The following is a 24850-nucleotide window of genomic DNA, read 5'->3' on the forward strand; positions in this document are numbered from 1 at the left end:
CCCAGCACCAAAAACAGAAAACCATATGAGATCAAAGGCTGGTAATGATGTTAACCGCTAACTGCAGGTCTTACAGCACATGTTAGAAGGAAAACTGCAAACGTTTACTTCCCTGAAGTTTCATCAGTCACATGCTAAGTGATGTGATTCCTTCCAGCTTGAATTAATTTACCTGCAATTAGTGCTCTTGAATCTTGAATCATTAGCTGTTTATGTTTATTTCTGGGTATACAGTATATACATGGTTGATTTTGGCCTTCCCCTTTCTTGATTGGTCATGTGTGTCAAAATTAAGAATGGGCTTTCCTGTTGACAAAATCTCCCCAGGTTAACATATATTTATCACATCAACACTGCAATACGCATTTATAATGATTAGCGCCAGTGTACATTTGTTTTAGTGGCACATTGACAAGATAGTTGCAAGCCAAGAACACCTGGTCCCTGACACCCATTTTAGTTCTTTATCTGTTCTGCAGCATTTATGTTTTGCGGGTCGCTACACTCAAAAGACTAGGTTGCAGAAGAGTTGCAGATTACAGGCACCTTTGAGACAGTAATGGTACAGTATACAGCATTGTGTCCCAACGTTTTTTTGTCATGCCTTCCTTTCTTGATAGCCTGCCAACATCAAAGCACTGTTGTTTCTTTATCATTACCAAATGATTCACAAAATGGCTCTTTTTCACAGCACTAGTGCCAGTTCAAGGTCCTCAAGAACAATGGAGGACAAACTTCTTAACTTTTTCCACACTCAAACAATCTATTCTGTATCACTCTGTTGACTAAGTAAACATCTATCATATTGAGGCCAGGGAGTCGATTATCATATTTTAGCATAAAGATTGGATGCAAAACAACTATCATGGCTCACTCTAGGGTTGAAAATCTGACTACCGATACCTCTAAAGCTCGGTAATCATCACGGTTTACCTTCTCTTTTTAATCTGTACACAAACTAAAGTGAAAAAAAAAACGACAAGTTGTAGTTTTTTTACCTTTGGACAGTGCCAAGCTAGCTCTTTCCCCCTGCTTCCAGTCTTTATGCTAAGCTAAGCGAATCAACTTGTGGCTCTAGCTCCATAGTTAAAGGGATCCTTTGCTGATATTCAACCAACTTTGTCATAATAATGTTGGTATGTGTAAATTAATATGTTAAATTTCCCCACCATCTTACTAGTTCCAAGATCTCCCTACTCACAGGCCAGCAGAAACACTCACATATTTATATTTTATTTTATTAACACTAGTGCAGTGCCCGTTGAAAATGTGCCTGTTTGGAACAGGCCGATTGCTTGGCCTGTGATATTGCTGCTTGTAGAATTCATCAAAACCAAATTGTACCCCAAAATTACTTACAGAAGGACCCCAAACCACTTCATATGCAACTCCCCTGTATAGCCTACTACTAACTTACTGTATTTACCTGACAGAGAACGTTCCAGGATTACGAGATTACTTTATATTCTGCATCTTGTTAGAAGTGGTGGTTGTAGGGTACAGCTCACAGCAACTTAATACCATATAGTGTCTGGCTTTTGTTTGATATTAGTGTTGGCAAATGGCTTTTTGTTGAGTTTCCTCTTAGTGAAAAAATAGACACGGAAAAGCGTAGCGCCTTTTTTTCGCCAACCTTATTCCACACAACAGTCACAATGTTCCTTTCAGCTATCCTCTCGTGCTCCAAGAACGTGAAGAAAAGTAAGTTTGTTATATCCAGCAATCATGTAGTTAACGTTGGAAGCAGGAAAAGAGTCAAAGGCGGTAACACCCCCCCCCCCTGCTGTTGTAAAGCGTTCTGGATGTGGCGTCGGCGTGTGGCGTGCAGGTTACCTTCCCACCAAACACGCCCCCAAACACGGACAACGATGTGATTCAAAAACAGTGTCTGGTAGCCTGCCTATAAGTGGCATCACGCTCTGTTTGCCACATGTGCTTTGCATGTGTGGGATTCTGAAATGTCCTTAAATGTTTATTCAAAGTCAAAGTCTAAGCCAAAGTAGTGCTACTTTGCACGTTTTTGTGGGTCTAAGACCATACTCCAGTGGCAGCGTTGCCAGGTGTACGATAATTATCATATTTGTTCGATAATTTTGCCCTCTGTACAATGTACGATCAATAATGCCAAAAGTGCCATAATGTAATGGTGATAGGCTGACCTAATGTTAACGCTATCTGTGTTGCCAGATCTGGCGACAGTGTGTGCTGAGACAGAAACAGGTCTCCAACAAAGTTAATTTTTTCCTGATTTGTCCATCTGAAAAATGCCATTTTAGTGTCGAGAGATATGTGGATTGTGAAAAATGGGTCCAATATTTACTTCGGTAACTATGGGACGAAATAATCGGTCGTAATCTGTGCTCACTTCTCCCATTGGAGTGAATAGACTGCCGCTACAGTCTCCTAAAGGGACAGGGCATGGGCAAACCCATATGACAAAGATACAGGAAATGACTCATGAGTGTGCCCTCTCATTTCTGAACCTTCTCTGGTATATAGAAAGTACATATATATAGCTGACTACATAAGTTTAGCTGGCAGAGAATATAACACCAAAGCTAAAAGATAGTTGATTCCTACAGTCTAAAGACATGTAGCTCAGGTGAAATGAATGTAACAACGCCTGTTCAGAAGCAGCAGCCCTTGCCTGCAGTACTAGCCAGTGGTCTGCTGATGATACTCCACCTCCTCAGTCTATGAGAAACTTGTCAGTGACAAGTAGGGTGTAGATCAAGACCCTGTGGGTGGTCAGTAAACCATCTGCTGGTGAGAGTTGTGTGGTAAAAGCTAACATTGGCCCAAACAACCACATAATTTGCCATCCCTAACCAAGCCTCTCTCCTTCTCAAGTCTGAGATCTCTGTTGTGTCTCCAAGAAACCCAGGAGGCATTGCATGTTGTAGGTATAATGATGGGCATGTGGGTAATTACAGCATTCATAGATATGGCAGCATGAATGGTTTGGTTGCTCACACACTGAACTGGCACGGATACTCAGTGGCTCAGTTTCTGCCATGTCTTTAGCCTTTGATCAGGTTCAATCCTGCCTCAGCAGTGTGCAGTTTGGACTGTATGTTAAAGGAGGAATCCAGTACTAACATTATAGTATTGTAGCAGACTGCCCATGGCTTTGCTTATATGCATTGGCACTTCATCATTCTGTCACTACTAAAAATAACTCTACATGGAAGCTATTGATAAAAACAATCTTCTACAGCGGCCACAAGCTGACATGTATTATTTTGAAAATTTCCCATTTCCATCTTCTGTAATTGCTCTGTGGGTGTCTTAGCCTTAATGTCTCTTCTCTGAGACCTGGCATGTGCTCTTGTTCAGTAGGGTATTTTGTTAAAAAGATGGGGGGGGGGCGTTGATAATTTCCACTAGGTATATATATATATATATATATATATATATATATAAATGTGCCAAAAATATATACAATCAGATATATACAAATTGTAATAACAGCTTTAGCCGCAGACTGTGATGAGAATACAGTGGGCGCATGGTAACTTTTAATCATTAGAACAAAGTTGACTGCAGTTTTTTTTAACCCGAAAGTGCTGACACATCTTGCTTGTAATTACTATACATGCTATGCGCAACACCTGGAAGCTGAGGATAGAAAATGCGACTTTCTCAGTCTACATTCAATATTTCCGACAGTACCCGAAGGCAACATGCAAACGGACTCATTTGTATGAACCGGGGGGGGGGGAGAGAGAGAGAGAGAGAGAGAGAGAGAGAGAGAGAGAGAGAGAGAGAGAGAGAGAGAGAGAGAGAGAGAGAGAGAGAGAGAGAGAGAGAGAGGTGGGTCTGACGTCATGGTATGGTGCCCCGTCCATGTTTGGCGAAGAATAAGTTTGTGTAGTTTCGACAAACTCTAGACAACACCAGCAACTACAGCTTAGGAGAAAGCAAAACTGTTTTTTTTTTTCAAACCTTTTCATTTTGCTTTAGGTTTTTCATATCAACGCAACATTATGAAATGTTTTATCAAAGGTGACCTTGCTTAATTTGTCATCATTATTAAGTTAGCGTTATCTAAAAAAATCCGTCAAAGACCAGAGCAGGCGGTTCGAGATTGATGTCCCACTCATTTCAACATTAACGGCTAATTGCTGTGTCGTTCAATTGTGCAGCTAACGTTATACCTGGATGGGCTCTTATGTTGTTGTTTGCTTTTTTCCCCCCGTCTCCCGCAATTAATGAATAGGCTCCTAATTCTTCGGAGAGTCTCGCATCCTCCGCCGGCTGGTCTCGTATGAACCGCGAGAACCGGGGGCTCCGCCAGCAGAGCCGGGCTTCAGGATGAGGATGCCCAGAGGAGGACGCCTGTTCCTGGCGACGTGCCTTGGCTCGCTCTTTGTTCTCGTGCTTTACTTTCAGAGCATCACCAATGCAGGTAAGACCCGACTCATACTCTGCTTCTTGACAAACAGAACTACCAACCTTATTGTAGGCTAATATTACGTGGCTGACATAACGCGTTAGTATTTTAATACAACAGCAAGCTTTAACGTTAGAGATACAGTGCGCTGGAGTATAACTATAGAGTTTGTTGTAAAGTTTCATTCAGTGAAAATGTCACATTGGATTTACGATTATCAAAAAAGAAAGTTGCTATAGGAATATTACAGTATTTGAATGTAACAAGGATACATACAAACAATATAGGAGTAATAACTATTGGATAATAGAGTGGCTTTCATATAGAGCTGTGTGGTCTTACAGTAATCTTGACATAATTAGCAACACTGTTATATCTGTCTTTGTGTGTGACTCTACATATGTGAAACAGAGGAAATGTGCAGAGACAGTGTGAAATGAGAATGAAATGAAGGATGAATAAGCCCACTGTGAACAGTGTAATGTTTTGAAAGCCCCCCCTCCTAGTGACCCCCTGCATTCCTCTGCTTTAACCCTCCTCTCCTCTTATTACCTCCGCTCTCCCTTTTGTTTCCTGGGCTGAGCCGTTCTAGACATTGAAGGCAGGTTGGTCCAAAGGGGACTACAGACTCCCAGGGAGAGGAGTCAGGGAGAAAGAAAGGTAGAGATGATTGGTCTGTGCAAAATGGCACATGGGCATAGAGGACATGGTGGAAGAGCATTTAATATAAAGGCTTTCCATGTGGATTGGAAAGAAGACAGCAGTAGGAGGAGAATGGTGCAGAGAGGGGAAACCAATGCCCAATTTTGGTGATACTGTGGAACAAAGGGGCTCGATCAATGTGGGTTTTTGTTGAAATAGAAAAGTATTGAGGTGAACTAGGAGATTTTCCACAGCTTAACACGTCAAGGCACATACTGAATCATCTATATGTGTGATCATATATACGAGATAATGTTTAAGAAATAGTACAACCTTAAAAAGCATCACTAAACCTATAACTTCACCTGGATTGTCTCTGGCACACACACCCCATGATGGAACAGTTGAAGACCACAGTAATAACTCAACTTTTCTAGACAACCACACATGGAATATATGCATTAGGGATGTCCCGATCAGGTTTTTTTGCCCTTGAGTCCGAGTCATTTGATTTTGAGTATCTACCAATACCGAGTCCCGATCCGATACTTCTATAATAATTCAACTTTATAATACCTCCAGACCGCAGACATACTCGCGCTTTTCGCTTCAAGCTGCTTCCGTGTTCTACTTTGCCGGCATTTAACCAATAGCGTCTCTGCAACAAAGTGATGTCATGCCGCACGCGTTGCTGTTTCTGTGTGGAGTCAAAAGGGTCTAACTTTGTGCCACCGCATAACTATAGATGTGTTAAAAAATAATGAGAATATATATACATATATATCCGAGTCCTGATCGGGAGGTAACGTCCGATTCCGATCGAGTCTGAAACCACGTGATCGGGCCCGATTTCCCATCACGTGATCGGATCTGGACATCCCTAATATGCATAACTGTTAGTGGCAGACACACAAGCCACATGTAGCCAAACCTACAAGCAACACACTTTAGCACTCCCATTGACCCCCTCCACCAACTAGGTGTATATTACCTATACCCTAATAGCCTGCCTTGTTCAGGCTTGTCTGCTTTACAGTCCCACCAGTAGACACGCAAGTCACATGAGAAGCATGTTGGAGCCACACTAGAGAGCAAATATTTCACAGGATGTCAACAAAGCACATGGCTTCCTTATTTACTGGGTATCTAGTTAGAAATGGTTAAAAAGCCAACACCTAATGTACTACCCTGGTTATTTCCCTTCCCTTTCATTTCGTACTTCTACTCTTTTCAATCTGACTGGAGCATTACTGTTAAATTTCTGTTAAAACCTCCTATCATGATAGATACTGTGATGAATACAGTTTTATAACCTGCAGATACTTCAGTAACAACACATTAAAACCCCAGGATGACTTTTGGAAGATAACTTTTAAATGTGAGACCTGACATCTCAACACCTCAGACAAATCATAGGCTGTGACGCTTCCTGGAAATATCTTAACCATGACATGATGTCGCACCCCAAACTGGATCATTATGTGCCAATAATCCATTTCCTTTAGGTGTCAAACACCAGTAGTTTTTCAAATATATTTTCATTGTGTGTTATTCATACGCCGACTTTCCATACAGTTGGGATTTCTGCACAGCTGTGATCAGACAGCATGATTTAGCATGGTGGAGGTTTGATGTTCACCCAACCACCAGGATATAGAGGATGAGAAATGTGAGTTCTCTTCCAGAAATGTTGCCTGGTTGTTGATGGAGATATGGCGTTATGTTACTTTCGTAACTGTCCCAGTTTCATGAGTTACAAAATAATGATATATGCTCTTACCTGTGAAGCCCTATAGTTAGGGCTGGGCCATATGGAGAAAATCAAATATCACGATATTTTTGACCACATACCTTGATATCGATACCGCAACGATATTGTAGTGTTGACTATTGGTACTTTCACAAAATATTTACACAATGAGATTTTTGATAAATAATCATCAGTCATGTGGATATTATGACTAAGTGGGTAAAGGCAAATAATAGAACAGTTACAACAGTCTGGTAAGTTCAGAAAATGACATCACTTTACTGTAATGCAGCCTTTAAAACCAGTAAAAGACAACACTTATGCCATATCACGATATTACGATATCCAAAATCTGAGATATCTAGTCTCATATCACGATATTGATAAAATATCGATATATTGCCCAGCTCTACCTATAGTCATATATGATAAAAGCCTATTTATTGTACGTCTCCTCCCAAGCCTACTCTGATCTGTCATTTGCCAATTTCATTGGTTTCATAAAACCCTCATTTAACACCAAGCTCTCCCTCCCTAAAAAAAAGAATACTTGCCACCGCTGCATAGACAGATGAATGCTACAAAAATCATTTAGTATGAAGAATGTCCTGTACGTGTAAGTTGAACACAGGCATTTTAGGTGTAATTTTGAAATAACCCTCATGTTTCCAGTTCACTTGTCTTCGAAACCACATCTCCTAATTAGGCTTACCGTTTAATACTGGACAGGAAGCACAGTGCATATTATAGTTGTGCTTCTATTGTCTAACTTCCTGTGCCAACACCCTGGGTTTTGGCACTCAGGAAAACATGAGTCCTATCTAGTGTGCTATTATAAACTCATTAGTTCAGTGATGTCAGATTTGTTGCTTTATTAACTGTGAATTTGTTTAGGAATTTGAGTTGGTTAGATCCAGAGATATGTTACCTTATTTTGAGCTTAAATTGTAGTTCCTTTTTGGGCGAGATAGTGTCATTTCAAACAGATACAGCACTTCCTCTGGGTTTTTTTTTTGTTAAAATGAGATACTGTAGCTCAGTTACAGCCAGGTTTATGGCGTGAGTGCGTTAAGTTTAGCAATCAGTCCCTCCAGAAAAACGTGATTATGCGATTGCATAATTCAATGCATAATCAGCCAAAGTCCGCATATTTATAGAAAAGTGATTCTCTCCCTTTGTCCCCTGTTTCAGCAATGAAATGCGAACCTTGTGCATATTCATCGGCTGCATTTTGGCAAGTAATTAGGTTTGCTGAGTGAGTCCAGAAACGTTTTCCCATCACTACTTAATTGTTTGATTTCCAGAAAAAAAGTCTCCCTCAAGCCAGGGTAAAACCACTCTGGGCATACTGAGGAAAATCCTCTGACATGTGCTATTTCCAGTCTGCCTCTGTTATTAGATACATCCTAATTAGAGCAAAAAATAGAGATGAACACCCAGTTTCTATTTCCTCTCAGACTCGCTTTTATGTGGTTTCATTGACTCAGCGGTGTCATTGTGTGTGTGTCGTTTGAGCATGTGTTACGACGCCAAGTACCTTACTTCAGCATGGAAAGGGTGATGCGCAGTGTGTGTACTTGTCAAAAGTGGGGTGAACTTGTCAGCATTTACAAGATACTAAAAGTGAAATCCAAACTTGTGCGAAGTGCGCTCATTTCAAAATGTGTTCAGCTCTGCTGTTTGACACAGGAAACCATTTTCTATCATCACATTTAGCTAAAAACAGGAGAGACGGTACCACTGAATTGAAGAAGTACAACATGTCACTCTGTAATGAACCTGTCCACTCAGCGTATTGTTGTACTTGTCATAAGATGTCGTGTTTTGGTTGCGTCATGGCTTGGAAACTAAACTGACATATTATGTCCCTGAGCAGAACCAAGACTTGTGTCTGAGGTTTACCCTTGGTAGACTCATAATTTCTGAACCATGAACATATCTCTCTCTGTTCATGGTGCTGTTTGCTCTACATTCGCCCTCTCCAACGTTTCCACTTCATTTGCTGGGCATGGCTTTGTGGCTTCACATACTAGAGGGTGGGAACACTCTTCTCTCTCTTTCCCAGCTATAGGAGACAATAGGGAATTTATCCGATCAAGCTGCTTAATAACACATTTTACAACAGTGGATCTCTTTCACACCATGCCACTGTTTTAGGCCTTGAGTGTTCTGTCAAATCAAATCTGAGCTGAATTAAAAAAACTAAACTGCTGCAGATGGATGACAGGTGTTTGAAGATTGTTTGTGCCAGATATCACTGATGCTCTACACTCCAGTTCACAAAAGCAGAATCCACTCTGCTGGTTCTTCTGACAGTGATGGATTCCACCTCACAACTCTAAACAAAGGCAACATCAAGGCCTGCTCTGATGTGTCTTGCCCGTGCACAGAGTCAATCCACAATTTACATTGTCATTTGTTTTACCTAAACCTGCTGTAGGCACACAAACACACGCTGTTAGCACATGTATTTACCCACAAACTCGCTTGTTCACCGCAACGTGTAATCCTGTCACACACCCGTGCCACTTTATGCACATCCATGCACATCGCCACTTATAATCTGACTTTGATATCACTGCAGCTGTTGTGAAACAAACAAAGAATGTTGTGATGCCTTTATTGTCCCCCACAATGCCGACAGCTCTTTAGCGAGCGCTGTACACCACATGCTACAACTGCTGGCTATTTGTTCTGCCTTACACCGTGTGGTGTATCAAAAGTCTGTTTGTTAATTTCCTTAACATGTTCTATCTTGTAAATCGTTAATCTTAATGACTGCCCTCTTTTTCTAATCGCTAACAGTTAGGACTGTTTCAGATTGAAGGAAGCACTAAAGCATAAGTGGATTTATATGCAAAGACAAGAGCTTGAGGCTTGTGTCTACACTGAAGGTGATGTTGTGGTATCTGTGCTTAATGGTCTGGTCAAAACTGTGCCTCTGATCTTCTATTGTAAACTATTAGCACTGGTAGTGATTGTCACGTGTTCTGTTGCAGGTTAGCTGTGATCCATTTGTAGCTTCTCTGTCGTTTCTATGATAAAAATATGTGTTCGTTTGAAATCGACAAACTGCAACTGTAGTAGACAGCATACTTCCCCAAAAAAACGTTATTGTGTTGGCACAGAAAGCAACAACTTAATAGTCGCAACAACCTTAAATGTAGAGAAGCTGTGGTATCAAGACCTCGGTGGTATGGCAAAACTTTGGCTACTTAAAGGCCTGTTTGGTCAGAAGGTGGATGAGGGCGCTTACACTCTTACCAGCAATTAGACTCATTCTCTAAAACGAGTTGCAAGGCTCTCACAGAAACACCCTAGCAACAAACTAACATTAAGATGTGCGTTTCCCTGGTTAACCCTTGTGTTGACTTCGGGTCACATTGACCCGTTTTAAATTTTTGTTTTATATCAGAAAATATGGGACGTACAAATAAGCGCTGAAAATGTGTAGAAGAAAAATAAAAAAATTTAAAACGTTGGAAAAAGCAAAAACAAACGGTGAAAAAAGGCGTCAAAAACATTGAAAAAAAAATAAGTGTTGTGTTTTCAAGGTTGGGAAAGAGAAGACAGGGAAAGGGAAGACAACACAAGGGTTAATACACACATCGCACATACTGTTGCTTTTTTAATGACAAAAGACAAATTGTTTGAAAATGAAATATTTATATTAGCATAACTGACCCAAGATAGACACTGTAAACATTTATACTGGATTTATATAACGTTGAAGATTTTTATTTCATTTTGGAGTCTTCTACTACTGGGACATTTTAAAGCTTAAGGGATTTTTGAGCTCAACAGAAATAGTGCCTTGATTTATATTGTGAGTATCGGCTGATAATAATAAAATGTTTTCCCATATCACCCAGCTTTATCCCCTTTAGCTTGTTCTACATCCTGCGCCTAACATGCATGCTGATTATACATAAAGTGGTGAATAATTTGTTAAGGCCTCACCAACTGAGGGGAGCCTCTCTACCGTCTTACTAAGTGAACTCATAGTCCATTAAACTGCTGATATATTTCAGATCAGTCTGAACTCTGACATATTTTCTGAAGTGAGAAATTAGCTGGTTGATGTAGGAACATAATCCATACATCTGTTACAGGAACTGTGCACGTGAACATAAGGAGGGTAAGAGTGAGATTAAAAGGAACTCCCTGCCCCACTACAAAGGATATCACTGATTGTAAAGTCACCTCATGTTGTTGGTCTAATTACCACCATGTGCAGCTCTGAGCATGTGGATGGTGTAACACCTTTGAATCCAGCTACACTCATAACAAACACAGAAAGTCTGGCAGCCCTGTTACTCCTGATAACGCTTTTGTCTCTTCCTGCCTTCAGTGGTTTTCATTTGTGAAATCCTATTTTCACTTTCAGTTGTACAGTAAAACAGACTTTATATACCTCAATCAAGGTGGCTCTGCTCATGGAAACTTCCATTACGTAGCCCTCATAAAGACAGGCCTTCATTTAGTGCAATTACGTGTAATTGTACCTCTTTAAGTAAATATTGACATTATTGATGCCACAGAATCCTTCTTGCTATTATTCATGATCACAGAGGGGAAGAGGTTTTTCAACAAAAAAAGGAAGCTTATCTCCCAACAGCAGATAAGGACAAAGATTTATCTTAATAAAAAAATGTAAATATTAAGGTGTTGATGCATTGGGCCCACACACACACACACACACACACACACACACACACACACACACACACACACACACACACACACACACAGCAAAACATTCTAGTATACTTCTTAACAAACTTAGTTACTAACTTTCAGTCAACTGTTAGTCATAAGATAGTGCTGTCTGTTTATAGTGCTATAGTGCTGTCTGTTTAGAAGGCTTAATGGAACCTTGTTTGACTGTGAATATAACATCAGCACTGCTTCACAAGCCTGACAGGCTGTTAAAGCAGACAGACCCAGGTTCAACATGAGCCTGTTTGTGTGCGTGTAGTAAGACTGGGGCCTCTTCTGCTCTTCTTCAACTGTGAGAATTGTGTCACTTCCTGGGTCTGAGAGGAAGTGGTGGTTTCTGGTGCATGTGATAGCACACACGATACAAAAAGATAGGTGGTTTATGATGATTAGAGTAGCCTCTGAATGTACTCTTCCATTGAACCGAGAACACATTGACCGTGTGCTTTGATGCATTAAAAAGGATACGAAAAGCATTTCTGAGTTTAACTTTTTATACACAACGAAAGCAGTGCACTGCTAAAGGAAGAGAACATCTAGGGTGGCTGATGTTTTGTGGTGCCAGTAAGTAAGTAAAGCACCTTTCAAAACCATGGTTACAAGGTGCTGTATAGAGCAACATTAATTAACATTAATAAAATGGGAGGAAACAGTCTGACTAAAAGCCAACATTAATGTAATGATAATAATAAAAAACTAGAAAATGGCAAACAGAAGTTAAATAGACTGACATATAGACCTTTATATAGCCTTTAAATAGGAGAAAGGATCTGTAGAATGATTTTAGCTAGATGTTATAGGAGGTTTCAGATCTACAAATCAAGTGACATGTCAGAAAAAAAGCCAACATTCCTTTAAGGCAGAGCAAGAAACAGGGACACCGTCCTCCCTTCAACAAGCTTACACGTTCACATTCATATAAACACTCACACATTGAGAGGCTGTGTCCATAATTATGTTATGTTAATGGTTCTGTGAGGCTCTACTCAGGCACAGTGGGGCTTTGAGCTAAATGCTAACATCAGCATGCACAACATGTTGATGTTTAGCTGGTGTAATGTTTACCACGGTTACCATCTTAGTTTAGCATATCAGCATGTTAACATTAGCAAAGTAGCACTAAACACAAAGCATAGCTAAAGCTGATGTGAACGTCATTTGGTCTTGGCAAAACGTTTTGGGCAAAGTGAGATTTTGACCGGATGACGGTGGCATAGATAGATAGATAGATAGATAGAGAGCGAGATAGAGAGAGAGAGAGAGAGAGAGAGAGAGAGAGAGAGAGAGAGAGAGAGCGAGAGAGAGAGATAGAGAGAGAGAGAGAGAGATAGAGAGAGAGAGAGAGAGAGAGAGAGAGAGAGAGCGAGAGATAGATAGCTAGATAGATAGATAGAGAGAGAGAGAGAGAGAGAGAGAGAGAGAGAGAGAGAGAGAGAGAGAGAGAGAGAGAGAGAGAGAGATAGATAGATACTTTATTCATCCCGAGGGAAATTTTAGGCATCCAGTAGCTTAGACAACCATAACACAAAAAACACATACACACATATATCTCACATACATAAAAATCACTTACAGAAAATTAAAGAGTTATAAAAATCACTCACAGAAATGTAAAGAGTTAAATGTGCTAAGGTAGACTGTGTGCAATGGTGGTAGTGCAAAAGAGAACAGTGTAGGGATTGATCAGTGCAGCATATGAAAGGTCAGGGGATCATCAGAGTCAGTAGGCTTCTTACCGTGCACGGCAGCTGAATTCTCGCGATATCACAAGATCACGCGAGAATCGCGGTATCACATATCATGAAAAATCCATCTTGTCAGGCTCCAACCAAATTGTGTTTGTGTCTGAACTAACTGCATACCGCACCAGTCAGCGTCCGGTAAGGAGCTACTGGCGTAGTTTAGGTGTGTGTGATGGCTGCGAATGTTCGTTCAAAACAACAGTGGCGGACGTGATAGACAGATGGTTCTTCCAATCAGCTGCCAGGTCATTTTTAAAAGGGCCTGCCCTTTCCCAAACAGTTTCCAGTGGCGGCTTCTTCGATGGTTCTGTGTAACAAACAATCTGGCGCTTCAGATTAGCAGGCTTCATCCTCAGGAGACAATGCATGTCTGTACAAAATGTCATCCAATTGCTGTTGATATATTTTAATGTGGATTAATGTGGCTATGCTAAGTAATAAAAAAAAAACAATCAATTAAAAACGCAATAGAGGAATATCAGTTAATTGTCAAGCATGAGCACAACCACTGAGAGACGGCGTGGTGGTGTAATGATGTGGGGTGACGCCGAGATCTCAAAGCGGCTGATATGTCGCTGCCGTTCTCCTGGCTTATGGCACTTATAAACAATATGTCACTCACATTTCACTGTCACAAACCACTTCTCACTAGGGCTGCACGATTCAGAAAATGTCACGATTCGATATCGATTTTTAGGCTCAAGATTCGATTCAAAATCGAATTTCGATTCGAAAACGATTCTCGATTTAAAAAACGATTCACAGTATGTAAATGTAATTACTTTTTCCATGTGATTGCAGTAGACATACAATAATCTTTTTTTTTTTTTTTTTAAATATGAATCGATTTTTGGAATTCTATGAATCGATTTTGAATCGGTAGAGCTTGAATCGCGATTCGAATATGGATTGATTTTTTTGCACACCCCTACTTCTCGCCGTCATAACGATTCTTATTGACATACAACCTGTACCATTTTAGGACACACACATATAGAATGTTTAATTTATTAAATTGTGTATTTTCTTAAAGCACACAGTCTTTTCTGACCTTTTAAACAAGTTTACAGAATATTCCGGTTTTAGGTCTTGAAACATTTTAGTTGACAAATTAGCCCTTTATATACTTTGCCCTTTTTCCTGTCTTGCCCCTTGAAATATCAGTATGGATGAATCACTTAAATGTTTCCCCAGTACTCATGCTGTGTTTATACTTGAAAACAGACAATAAACCATTAATATGAGTAGAGGCTCCACAAGTGTCTCTTGACCTACTTCCCAGCTTCCTGAGGAAGCGCCCTGAGTTTGTGGAAGGCTTAAGAAGGCTGCTTATGATGTGAACTGCAGTGCAGTTGACTGAGAGATTAGACACCCATACCATTATTTTTGAGTTCTACCTGGAATTTCGACTAATTTCTGCGCATGATGAGGTTTTACAGTATGTTTCAAACCTCTGGGATGCAGTGTGCTGTTTCTGTGACTTCTCTAAACTACTCCTTTCTCCTCAACATTACACCCCAACACCGTATATTTGACTCTTGTATTGCTGTGCAAAACATGTTATCATATATGTATACACTTCATATACTGTACATAAACTAGCATATACATTTGATGTAACTGTGTGTGTGCGCGTGCCTAAGATGTGAGTTTTACACGTATCCAGTAAAGCTTTCAACATGGTCCAGCTCGACTAGATGTCTATCTCTGCGTGATAAGATGATGTGGCACAGATTTACCCAGAGGAAGTTGGGGTTTTTGTTGATTCATGTGAGCTCAGGCAGAGAGGAGGGACAGGGAGAGGCTGCATCAAGGCACTGTCTATCTCAGATCCTTTCATACTACTACTACTATGTTTTACTAAATTTCCTCAGTACAGCAGCTGTTCTCCTTTTTTGGTTCTCTGCTTCCTCAAAATAGCAGGAAGCAGATATGATTTACAGTTTGCTTTTAATCTTGCACAATCGTTGTAAACAGTAGTGGTTTATATGTTTTTTTCCCCCATAGAGGCTATAGTCCCAAGCTGACGCAGATTTATTACATTTCGATACCATTTCAAAACAGTGACATTTCAGTCTTTTTTGCTTAATGTGAACTCAGCAGAAAGAAGAGAAACTGTCTGCTTCTGGGTTCCATACTTGCACACCATAGCCCTTCAACTTGCTTCTTTTCCTAACTGATATGCTTTCCATATGATGGTATGGCATTTCCCCATCATTCCATAGGTATACTTTCAAAACTATTCCCTCATGCTAATATATATATAAAGCACATTCCCCACCTCTCTCCACCTCCATCTCATTCCAGCTTTTTGTAAGATGTAAAGCCATATGCATTGTTGAGCCACATGTGCAAAACAAATCACTTTTCTCGCTTAGTACCATTAGCTGCAGTCCCAAACACTGACTGCCATCAGGCCTGGTGGGGGGGAGCAGGAGAGGAGTGGGGGATGGAAGGAGAAGACAGATGTGTTTATAGAGGCTGGAGGAGGGAGGAGAGACAATAGCAAGATCTCCAACAAGATATTTTAACTTCCTAAAACTAGCAGAGACTCCAGCAGCTCCATGTTAGCCATGCGTTGTTCTAACCCACAGCTAACCAGTGATGCATATGTAAAGATAGATAGATAGATAGATTTTTTATTGTTCCCAAAAAATGGGAAATAACGGTGTTGCAGCAGCAAAATATCAGACACACAGCACACATACAGAGTAAACATTAAATAATAGGAAATAATATACATGAAATAATAATAGAATACTACACGAGCAATATTTAAAATATATACAATTTGGAAATAAAATGTACAACTATTTCAATAGATATAGATAAACTTAATGTGCAGGTTGGGGAGTAAAAATGTACAGCTGTTTCACTAGTAATGACAGGATGTAGATAAACCTATTGTGCAAGGTTGTGCAAGGTGCATTCAGTGCAGCTGTGATATATATGAGTCTTATCTCACACTCAGTGATGAAGTGTTAAAAAGTTGAATTGCTTGTGGTAGGAATGATTTCCTGTAGCGGTCCGTGCGACATCGAAGCTGTCGGAGACTCTTAGAGAAGGTGCTCCTCTGTTGGACCAGTGTGGGGTGGAGAGGGTGGTCGGGGTTATCCATGATAGATAACAGTTTGTTCAGTGACCTCCTCTCCACCACAGCTTCAAATGTCTCCTGTTTGCAGCCATTAACGGAGCCAGCCTTCTGGTAGACTGGTAAACACAAAGATGTTGGTAGTTGGTAGTTAGGTAGTTAGGTAAGGTGGATGGTAGTGGGTGTTCCCCAAAATCTTTTTGGTTTTGTATTGTGTCCTCCAGTTTATTTGCTGTGGATAGATAACTAAGGGTTAACATTGAAATTGCAGCTAGAGCAAAGGGAGACCTAAAAGGGACAGATGTAACTTATGTAAGAGTTGCAGAGAGAGTTTGGAAGGAACACACTGTTCCTACAGTATGGAATCTATAAAAGAAAGGAAGGAGGATCACGTCACGACATAGGCAGAACCAGAGGAGGGTTGGAAAGTTGGCTCGGGCTGACCTTTCCCATAACTCCGTATGGACATCTTTAATGTGTAATTTAAACCTCTGCAAATGCATGACTCATTGCAAAATAAAAGTGTCTCTCTTGAGTGACCTACATATAGGCTTATGAAAAAATAACAGCGGTGTGGTCGTCAGACATAAATCAGTGGTGACCACGTTAACAAAGCCCCCGCAGTAAAAGTTCTTTTGTTTGACATATAACACACATACAACATGTAACAGAATGACCATGGTGTTACCCATTTCACATTTTCACATAAATCCAGTGAAAATGTGAGAAATAAACGAGAGCAATGGAAAGATAATAGAAGTAGAACTCTTTTATGAAAGCGTAATTTATTTTTGTTGCTAATTAGCCAATCAATAATTTTAATTTTTTCTGTTTATTGATCCCCAGTGGGGAAATTACAATTTACACTCTGTTTTGTTAGAAATCACTATACACACACATGCTCAGGACCTATTCATGCACAAATGGAGAGATGTCAGAGTGAGTGGGCTGCCAGTGCTAGACCAGCGCCCTGAGCGGTTGGGGGGGGTACGGTGCCTTGCTCAAGAGGTGAGTTGGCATCTCTCCAGCTACCAATCCACACTCTGTACTTTGGTCCGTACTGGGACTTGAACCAGCAACCCTCCGGTTCACAACCCAACACCCTACGGACTGAGCCACCCCCCTCAATAAATGTGGTGAGCAGCAGCTGTCATCACGTGGATTTTGGATTTGTCTTTCTAACTGTAGAACATGGTGTGAAGCCTGACAGCAGACCAGGGAAAAGCAGGAGAAGTCCACTGCAGACCCTCTACAATGGAGACCAGGTGAGAACACATAAAACATTACATTCATTTAGCTGACGCTTTTATCCAAAGCGACCAACAATAAGTGCATTCAGCCATGAAGATACAACCCTAAAATTGCAAGAATAATGCAAGTACATAAAATTCCACAAATAAGCAGACCTGCTTTAAGTGCCACATTTCTTCTTCTTTTTCATCATTTCATGGGCCAAGATGCAGTCTGAACAGGTGAGTTTTCAGTCTGCGACAGAAGTGTAGATTTATGTTTTTTGAAACTATAACGAAATGTGGTTTTAGTTTGTTGTTATACAGGACAAGAATGCAATGTGATTTTGTCTGGTGTATTAATACATGTATTTGTATGTTTTATTTTGTGCTCATATCATTGCTTTTTAGGGAGCCTATTGTAACATCTGAAAACTAGCCTTTTGGCTAATTTTGGCATATTTACAGAAATGTTAATTAAAGGTGCAGTAGGTAAGCCTTATAAAACTAACTTTCTGTCATATTTGCTAAAACTGACCCTATGTTTGAGTAGAACTACATGAAGCAGGTAATTAAAAAAAAAAAAATCCGGCTCCTCTGGCCCCACCTACAGCCTGTAGTGCGATTTGCAAAAATCACAGACTATATCTGTGTAAGACTACACAAGTGACAGAGAGACAGAGGAGAGCAGGGAAAGGAAATGCAGCTGAACGTGTTTTGAGGAACTTGTTTTGGTGGAAACGTGTACGTTCAAAAACTCACATTGGACATATAGTCTAGCTAGCTGTCTGGACTTACCCTGTAGTGATCTGAGGAGCAGTTAACCATAGTCCTTATAAGTCGACTGGAGTTTAAAATTCCAACACAAAGAAAGCGGAAGGCAACGGGACATCTGGCCGAAAAGAGTGAAATCTGGTGGAACCAAGCTGTTGTTTCACTCTTATTACACTGGTCGGACACACACCTTGCTGTCATTTTTAATAATATTTTTTAAAATATTTTTTTCTATTTCTTCTTTTCTCTCACTCACCCATTGGGGCCCTCTTTCATTGGCCCTGCATCGTCCTGATCACATCTTCACAAGCAGCTGGAGCTGTTGCCAGCTCAGAGGTCCCTCCACGGTCGCAGGGAGCTGTTGGAGCAGGCGTGTCTGAGCCACACGAGGAAGCGCCAAGTGCTTTCACCGGAGGATCTCAAACACCTCATTGTGGACGATAAACACAGCCTTATTTACTGCTACGTACCCAAGGTTGGTTATATTACAGTAGGATTAAGTATAAGATTTAGTATAAGTAGTTCTTCCTACTCAGTTGATGTTTTTATTGAACTGTTGAGATGAAAGTTTGTTGCAGTGTATAAAAAGACTTGAGCTCTCACTTTGAGATGTATGAATGTGTATTTTGGCTTGAAAGAGAATCTTCCGGTCTTGTATCACTTCCAGGTAGCCTGCACCAATTGGAAGCGTGTCCTTATGGTCCTCACCAGCGACGGCCGCTACACCGACCCCCTTGCCATCCCTGCCAATGAGGCCCATGTGGCAGGCAACCTCCGCACACTCTCCGAGTTCTCAGTCCCTGAGATCAACCAACGCCTTCGCAGCTACCTCAAGTTCATCTTCGTGCGGGAGCCCTTCGAGCGCCTGGTGTCCGCCTATCGTAACAAGTTCACCCGTAGCTACAACACCGCTTTCCACAAGCGCTACGGAACCAAGATCATTCGCCGGCACCGTCCCGACCCGGAGCCCGAAGCGCTGGAGAAAGGGAATGACGTGTCTTTCCACGAGTTTGTCCAGTACCTCGTGGACCCTCGGACCCAACGGGAGGAACCTTTTAACGAGCACTGGGAGCGGGTGCACTCCCTCTGCCACCCCTGCCTGATCCACTACGATGTAGTGGGGAAGTACGAGACTCTGGAGCCAGATGCTCAGGCTGTGCTCAGGTTGGCTGGAGTGGAGGGGACACTTCAATTTCCAACGTCTGGTAAAAGCACCAGGACTGATGGCAACATGGCAGCGCGCTTCTTTAAGCATATCAGTCCTTTCTATCAGAAGAAACTGTTCAACCTGTATCGAATGGACTTCCTGCTCTTTAACTACTCCACACCAGAGTACCTCAGGACTCGATGAGGGGCAGAGACAAGAGGATTGACATCAGTGCCATGGATGTGTGATAGTTGTGATGGTTTTCCTTTCACATCCCATTTAGACTTTTTTTTTTTTTATAAGTGATGATCTTTTTGCACTTTTTGGTCGCCATGGACAGTTGTCGTCGCTGCCTGGAGTGGTCCATCACAAGCACCGACTTGTCACTGTGACACTCCGACAATAACAGCTGTGGAGAATGACTTGATGTTTTGGTTTCAGTGAATGGAACTTTTGTAAATGCAACCCAATTTCTTCCTGAGAAGAAAAGACAGACAGTTTGTGCTGTAATCTACAAAGCTTCTGTCACATGTGTCCGTTTGCTTTCTAGTGTGAAAAAGGTGTTTTGTTTTTTAACAGTTAGCAGAACAGAATGCAGACGGCTTGTTCCCACAATGTGTTTGAAAAATGCAAGTGATGCATTAGCTGCCTTTACAAACAGGTCCTTTTTTGGCGGGGCTTTGGGTTCCGTTAGAAATTCAATATTTATTTTTTATTCACCTGATTGCCATTCATTACCTTAAAAAATTACTTTGTCAAATTGAGAGAACCTTTTATTGACTTTCAGCTTTTTCGTCTGTTACATAGTAACAGTAGTCGTCGAGTTGGTGTAATATGCCTTACCCGCATCCCTGCGGTGCCCACTAAAGTTAAAGTGACTCCCATGGCTTGTTCCACTGAGAACTAATGAGCCATAAATTAAAGTCACACTTCCGAGGAGCAGGTTCTCCTCTTGCATGGATGGTATACAGGTGAATGTGCTAACTGTGAAACTGAACACAGCTGATTCATTCACTTACAGTAGAATATCTCTGGATGGCATTTATTTATGTATGTCAGTGCATAAAGTATTTATTGTTATAGAAACGCGTGTGTGTGTGTGTGTGTGTGTGTGTGTGTGTGTGTGTGTGTGTGTGTGTGTGTTAGTAATGATTTGGGCTCATGATTTTGTGAAAATGAATTTTATATGAAAGAACAGTTCAGAGGGATTTCTTTTTTATGCATGGAAAGTTACTTGCTTTCTTGGCTTTTGCACATACATAAACTCATCACATCCTACTCTTTTTTTCTATCAACTTCTCTGGTCAAACCCTAGTTCCAAAACCGTTGCCAGAGCTTGTCTTATCTTACTTGTCACAGCACTCGTTGACAATATCGTAAATGTGTATCTGAGAGTCATTTCCAGGGGAACTTGCAGTCACTCCTTACTCCTTAATTCCAGTAAAAGTCAGTTACCATCCCTCCTCTATCACTGTCTGTATTTAGCTCTGGGCAGGTAGGCTGAACAAACAAGCACATAGCTGTGGTCAGGGCTGGGTCCGGCTCAGTGCTAGCCCTGGTCAGAGCTCCCCTTGTTAGCGGGAATGCAGTCACATGAAGGGGTTAATCCACCTATAGGCATCTCCACTGCAGGGCCTTGTTCAGCAAATGTGACGGAATTTACATCAAGAATAATACAGGTGTTAATATAGAAAAATGGGTTACACTTTACTTGAAGGTATCTACATAAGAGTGACATGACACTGTCATGAATGTGTCATAAACATTATAAACAAGTCATAAACGTTTATGACATAACGCTTCTGTCAGTAAGTGTCATTCGGTTTTTGTCATAACAAGTTATGGTTAGGGTTCATGTGTCATGACAGTGTCGTGTTCATGACGCTGTCATGTCACTCTTATGTAGATACCTTCAAGTAAAGTGTTACAAAATATGTTTATTAATGGCCGTTACTGTGAAAATGTCACTTTTAACAAATGTCTTTATATAGTCTTAAATGTTTAAAAGGACGCCACCGATTTTACCCATCAAAGTCTGTTTACTGGTCTTGTACTACTAACCTGACTCCACCAGATGGATTGCTTCGCATTTGCTCAGCATATCCATCTGGGAACTTTCCGTTGGAGAACTTTTGGGAAGGGGCGAAAATACTGGTTAGCTGATTGGATAAACCATCTGTCTATCACTAACCTGACGCCGCCAGATAGCTCGCAAGATCAGGACGGTCTCACGAGGCTAATTTTCTTCATGACTAGCGGAGCCAGTTGATATATCAAACAAATCAGTCGGGAGAAGAGCAAAAACATCTTTTCCTCCGAGAAAAGCCTCCAGTGCCGTTTTTCTCTCTTCTTTCAATGAAGGAATGCTTTCTAATTCGGATAAAACTTGCGCGATAGCTACGCTCATCTCATCCGTGGAAGCCGCCATGTTGCTTAGACTGAACAGTCGCTTCTCGTTGCGTCACACCTAAACCCACCTCAAAACCAATGCTGATTGGTCGGTTGTTTGGCGAATGGCTCCAAATTTTCTCTATCTCAAGATGCCAGACTGATCTGCGAGTGGAAAACTGGAGCTCGCGAGATCAGGACGGTCTCATGAGGCTAGAGTACTTGAAACAGTCAAATCTGCCAGTGCATTTGCAAAACCAATATCTTTTTGTATCAGTTCCAGTTTTTGCTTAAAGAGCGTGCTAGGGCATGCAAGACAAGTAGGCATTGATCTAGAAGAACAGTGTTAAGTTTAATCTCTTTATCTCTATATCTTCCACATTACTTTTTCCGAAATATTTCATCTTGCTGACGAATATTTTCAGGCCCAGGCAGGCCCACTCTGGAAACATTGCTTTGTTCTGCCTGTAGTAATGCTTTGGAAAGTGCAATATCTGTATGTGAGTTATCTGTCTTTAGAAGTGACTTCCTTTTGTATTGAAGCAAATGTATTACATTTGTGCCATCATGCTTATGCCATTTATGTTCATGCCATTTTGGTTTCCGTTTGCTATGAATGCAGCCATGGATTACAGGGTTTTCATTTTATACTCCCCTTTGTAGCAGTGTGTGATTTAAGCCATCATTTGCAAGATGTGACTTGCCAAAACCCAATCACAGCCTTCCTGTTTCTACTTCCTACTGACGAGATGACATGCCGCGCAAAATATATGTTTTACCTTTTAATTTCTTTTTTTTACTGGAAAATACAGAATACAAGTAGCTTGTTTTTTCAAAGGGATAAAACATAGCGTATATCCATCTCAAATGCTCAGACGCTGCTGTGAATGAACACAGCTAGTCAGACATCTCCAGCCATTTTTGTAGAAATGCTCCTTTAGTCAGACCTGTGACTTTGTGAGTGCATTGTGAAATAGTGAACAGCACAATCTGAAAGAATCTCTCATGCACCAGTTTACTTGTGCCACAAAACTGTGAATGTGATAACTTGATAACTGAAGTGCACTTGCTGTATATATGTGTGTTGATTGAGTGGCTGGTTACCTTGACATGTCTACAAATAAAATCCCTTAACAGCAGCACTGAGTATGTGTGTTGTTTGTTGTTATCTTTGTTTCTCATCACAAACAATGTTTAAGTGTAACTCTGAGATATTCTCCCAAGGGCAGTTCTTCTTCCTTTCATGGTATGAACTGTGTTCAAGTTTGTCATTTGAATTTTGATGCACGTCTTTTAAGGTGCGGTAAAGGGGCCAAAAAGGATAAAGAAAGACTCGTGACAGATCAAATAAAAAGGCCTTTATATGTTTTAAAAAGTCTTAAATGCTATTTTCCGAGGTATTCAATGTCATAGCGTGTTTTACATATTTGTCCAAAGAGGTTGTATGCTTGAAAGGTAGACTTTAAAAAAACACTGGGCTGCTGTCTGCTCTCCTCCTGACAAAGTCTCTTAGAGGAGGGGAGTAAGGCACACGGACCAGGGGATCCACTAGATGGCTAACTTAGCATTAAATTAGTCAAGTAACAATACAGCTAATGTTAAATTTTTATGGCATACTATACTATGACATTTTTCATGATATTTTTCATGGCATACTATACTACGACATTTTTCATGGCATACTATACTATGACATTTTTCATGATATTTTTCATGGCATACTATACTATGACATTTTTCATGATATTTTTCATGGCATACTATACTATGACATTTTTCATGATATTTTTCATGGCATACTATACAACGACTTTTTTTTATGACAGACTATACCATGACCTTTTATGAAATACTGTACTATGACATTTCTATGACTTTTATGACAAACTATAGTATGACATTTTTGATGACATAATATATTATGACATTTTTGATGATATACATTTTTTATGACATACCATACTATGACTTGTTTGACTTACATACTATCACTATTTCATCACTTTTTCGACATACTACAATACGACTTTTTTCGAACATACTATACTATGACTTTGTTATCAATTTGTTTCCGACATACCATACTATGACTTTTTTTGACATACTATACTATGACTTTTTAATGGCGTTTTTCGACATACTATACTGTTTGAACATAATTTGGTGGCTCAGTGGTTAGCACTGCTTTGAATGGCAACCAACAAGTAGTCAGACTTTGACACAGGTTCCCTTCCAAGTCCAGGTTAGACCTTCTCATGACGTTTTTTCGACATACTATACTATGACTTTGTCATCAGTTTTTTCGCCATACTATACCATGACTTTTTTTATCACTTTTTTCAACATACCATACTATGACTTTTTAATGGCTTTTTTTTGACATACTATGCTATTACTGTTTTCAAAATAACTTTTTGAAGGCACAGTGCCTTGGTGCCCGTTGGAGCAATGAGCAAACAGCAAGAAGTCACTGTAGACTCCGACCCATGTTTGATTCCCAGTCCGGGTTGGCCCTTTTCATGACGTTTTTTTTTTACATAAATACTTTGACTTCTTTATGACTTTTTCAACATACTATACTTTGATTTTGTTCGACATACCATACTATGCCTTTTTAATGCCTTTTTTCAACCTACTTTATTATGATTTATCACTTTTTGACATAGTATATTATGACTATTTTATCACTTTTTTGATATACTAAAATATGACTTTTTTCAACATACTATACCATCACTTTTTCGACTTACTATACTATGACTATTTTTGACAAACTATACTATTTTTTTTACATACTATATTATGACTTTTCAATATAGGCTACTATGCTATGAGTTTTTTATCATGACTTTATAATGACTTTTTCTATATACTATACCATGACTTTTTTATCACTTTTTTCAACATACTATACTATGACTTTTTTTGACATACTATACTATGACTATTTTAAGACTTTGTTCAACATACTATAT

General features: G+C 40.2%; 1 protein-coding gene across 7 annotated transcripts; it reads left to right on the plus strand.

Moving 5' to 3' along the window:
* Positions 1-3825: 3825 nt before the first annotated feature.
* Positions 3826-19890, plus strand: LOC116040990 (carbohydrate sulfotransferase 11-like). Of its 7 annotated transcripts, none has more exons than XM_031286759.2 (6): positions 3826-4005; positions 4220-4408; positions 17526-17602; positions 17795-17809; positions 18651-18815; positions 19008-19890. In XM_031286759.2, exons 2-6 carry the CDS (start codon positions 4315-4317, stop codon positions 19689-19691), a joined length of 1035 nt encoding a protein of 344 aa, XP_031142619.1. In that variant the 5' UTR covers positions 3826-4005; positions 4220-4314; the 3' UTR covers positions 19692-19890. The 7 variants fall into 7 exon arrangements, with proteins under 7 accessions (XP_031142619.1, XP_035864249.1, XP_035864250.1 ...); XM_036008356.1 differs by having other exon boundaries at positions 18654-18815; XM_036008357.1 differs by having other exon boundaries at positions 17801-17809.
* The last annotated feature ends 4960 nt before the right edge of the window (positions 19891-24850 follow it).

This window comes from Sander lucioperca, chromosome 12 (assembly GCF_008315115.2).
Source record: "Sander lucioperca isolate FBNREF2018 chromosome 12, SLUC_FBN_1.2, whole genome shotgun sequence".
Taxonomy (NCBI): Eukaryota; Metazoa; Chordata; class Actinopteri; order Perciformes; family Percidae; genus Sander; species Sander lucioperca.

Bases quoted from the DNA above. Each gene is read 5' to 3' on its own strand.
- LOC116040990 (XM_031286759.2), top strand. From the start codon at position 4,315: ATGAGGATGCCCAGAGGAGGACGCCTGTTCCTGGCGACGTGCCTTGGC. The intron at 4,409-17,525 runs GTAAGACCCGAC...TTCTAACTGTAG, and splicing joins TCAGAGCATCACCAATGCAG to AACATGGTGTGAAGCCTGAC. The intron at 18,816-19,007 runs GTTGGTTATATT...TATCACTTCCAG, and splicing joins TTTACTGCTACGTACCCAAG to GTAGCCTGCACCAATTGGAA.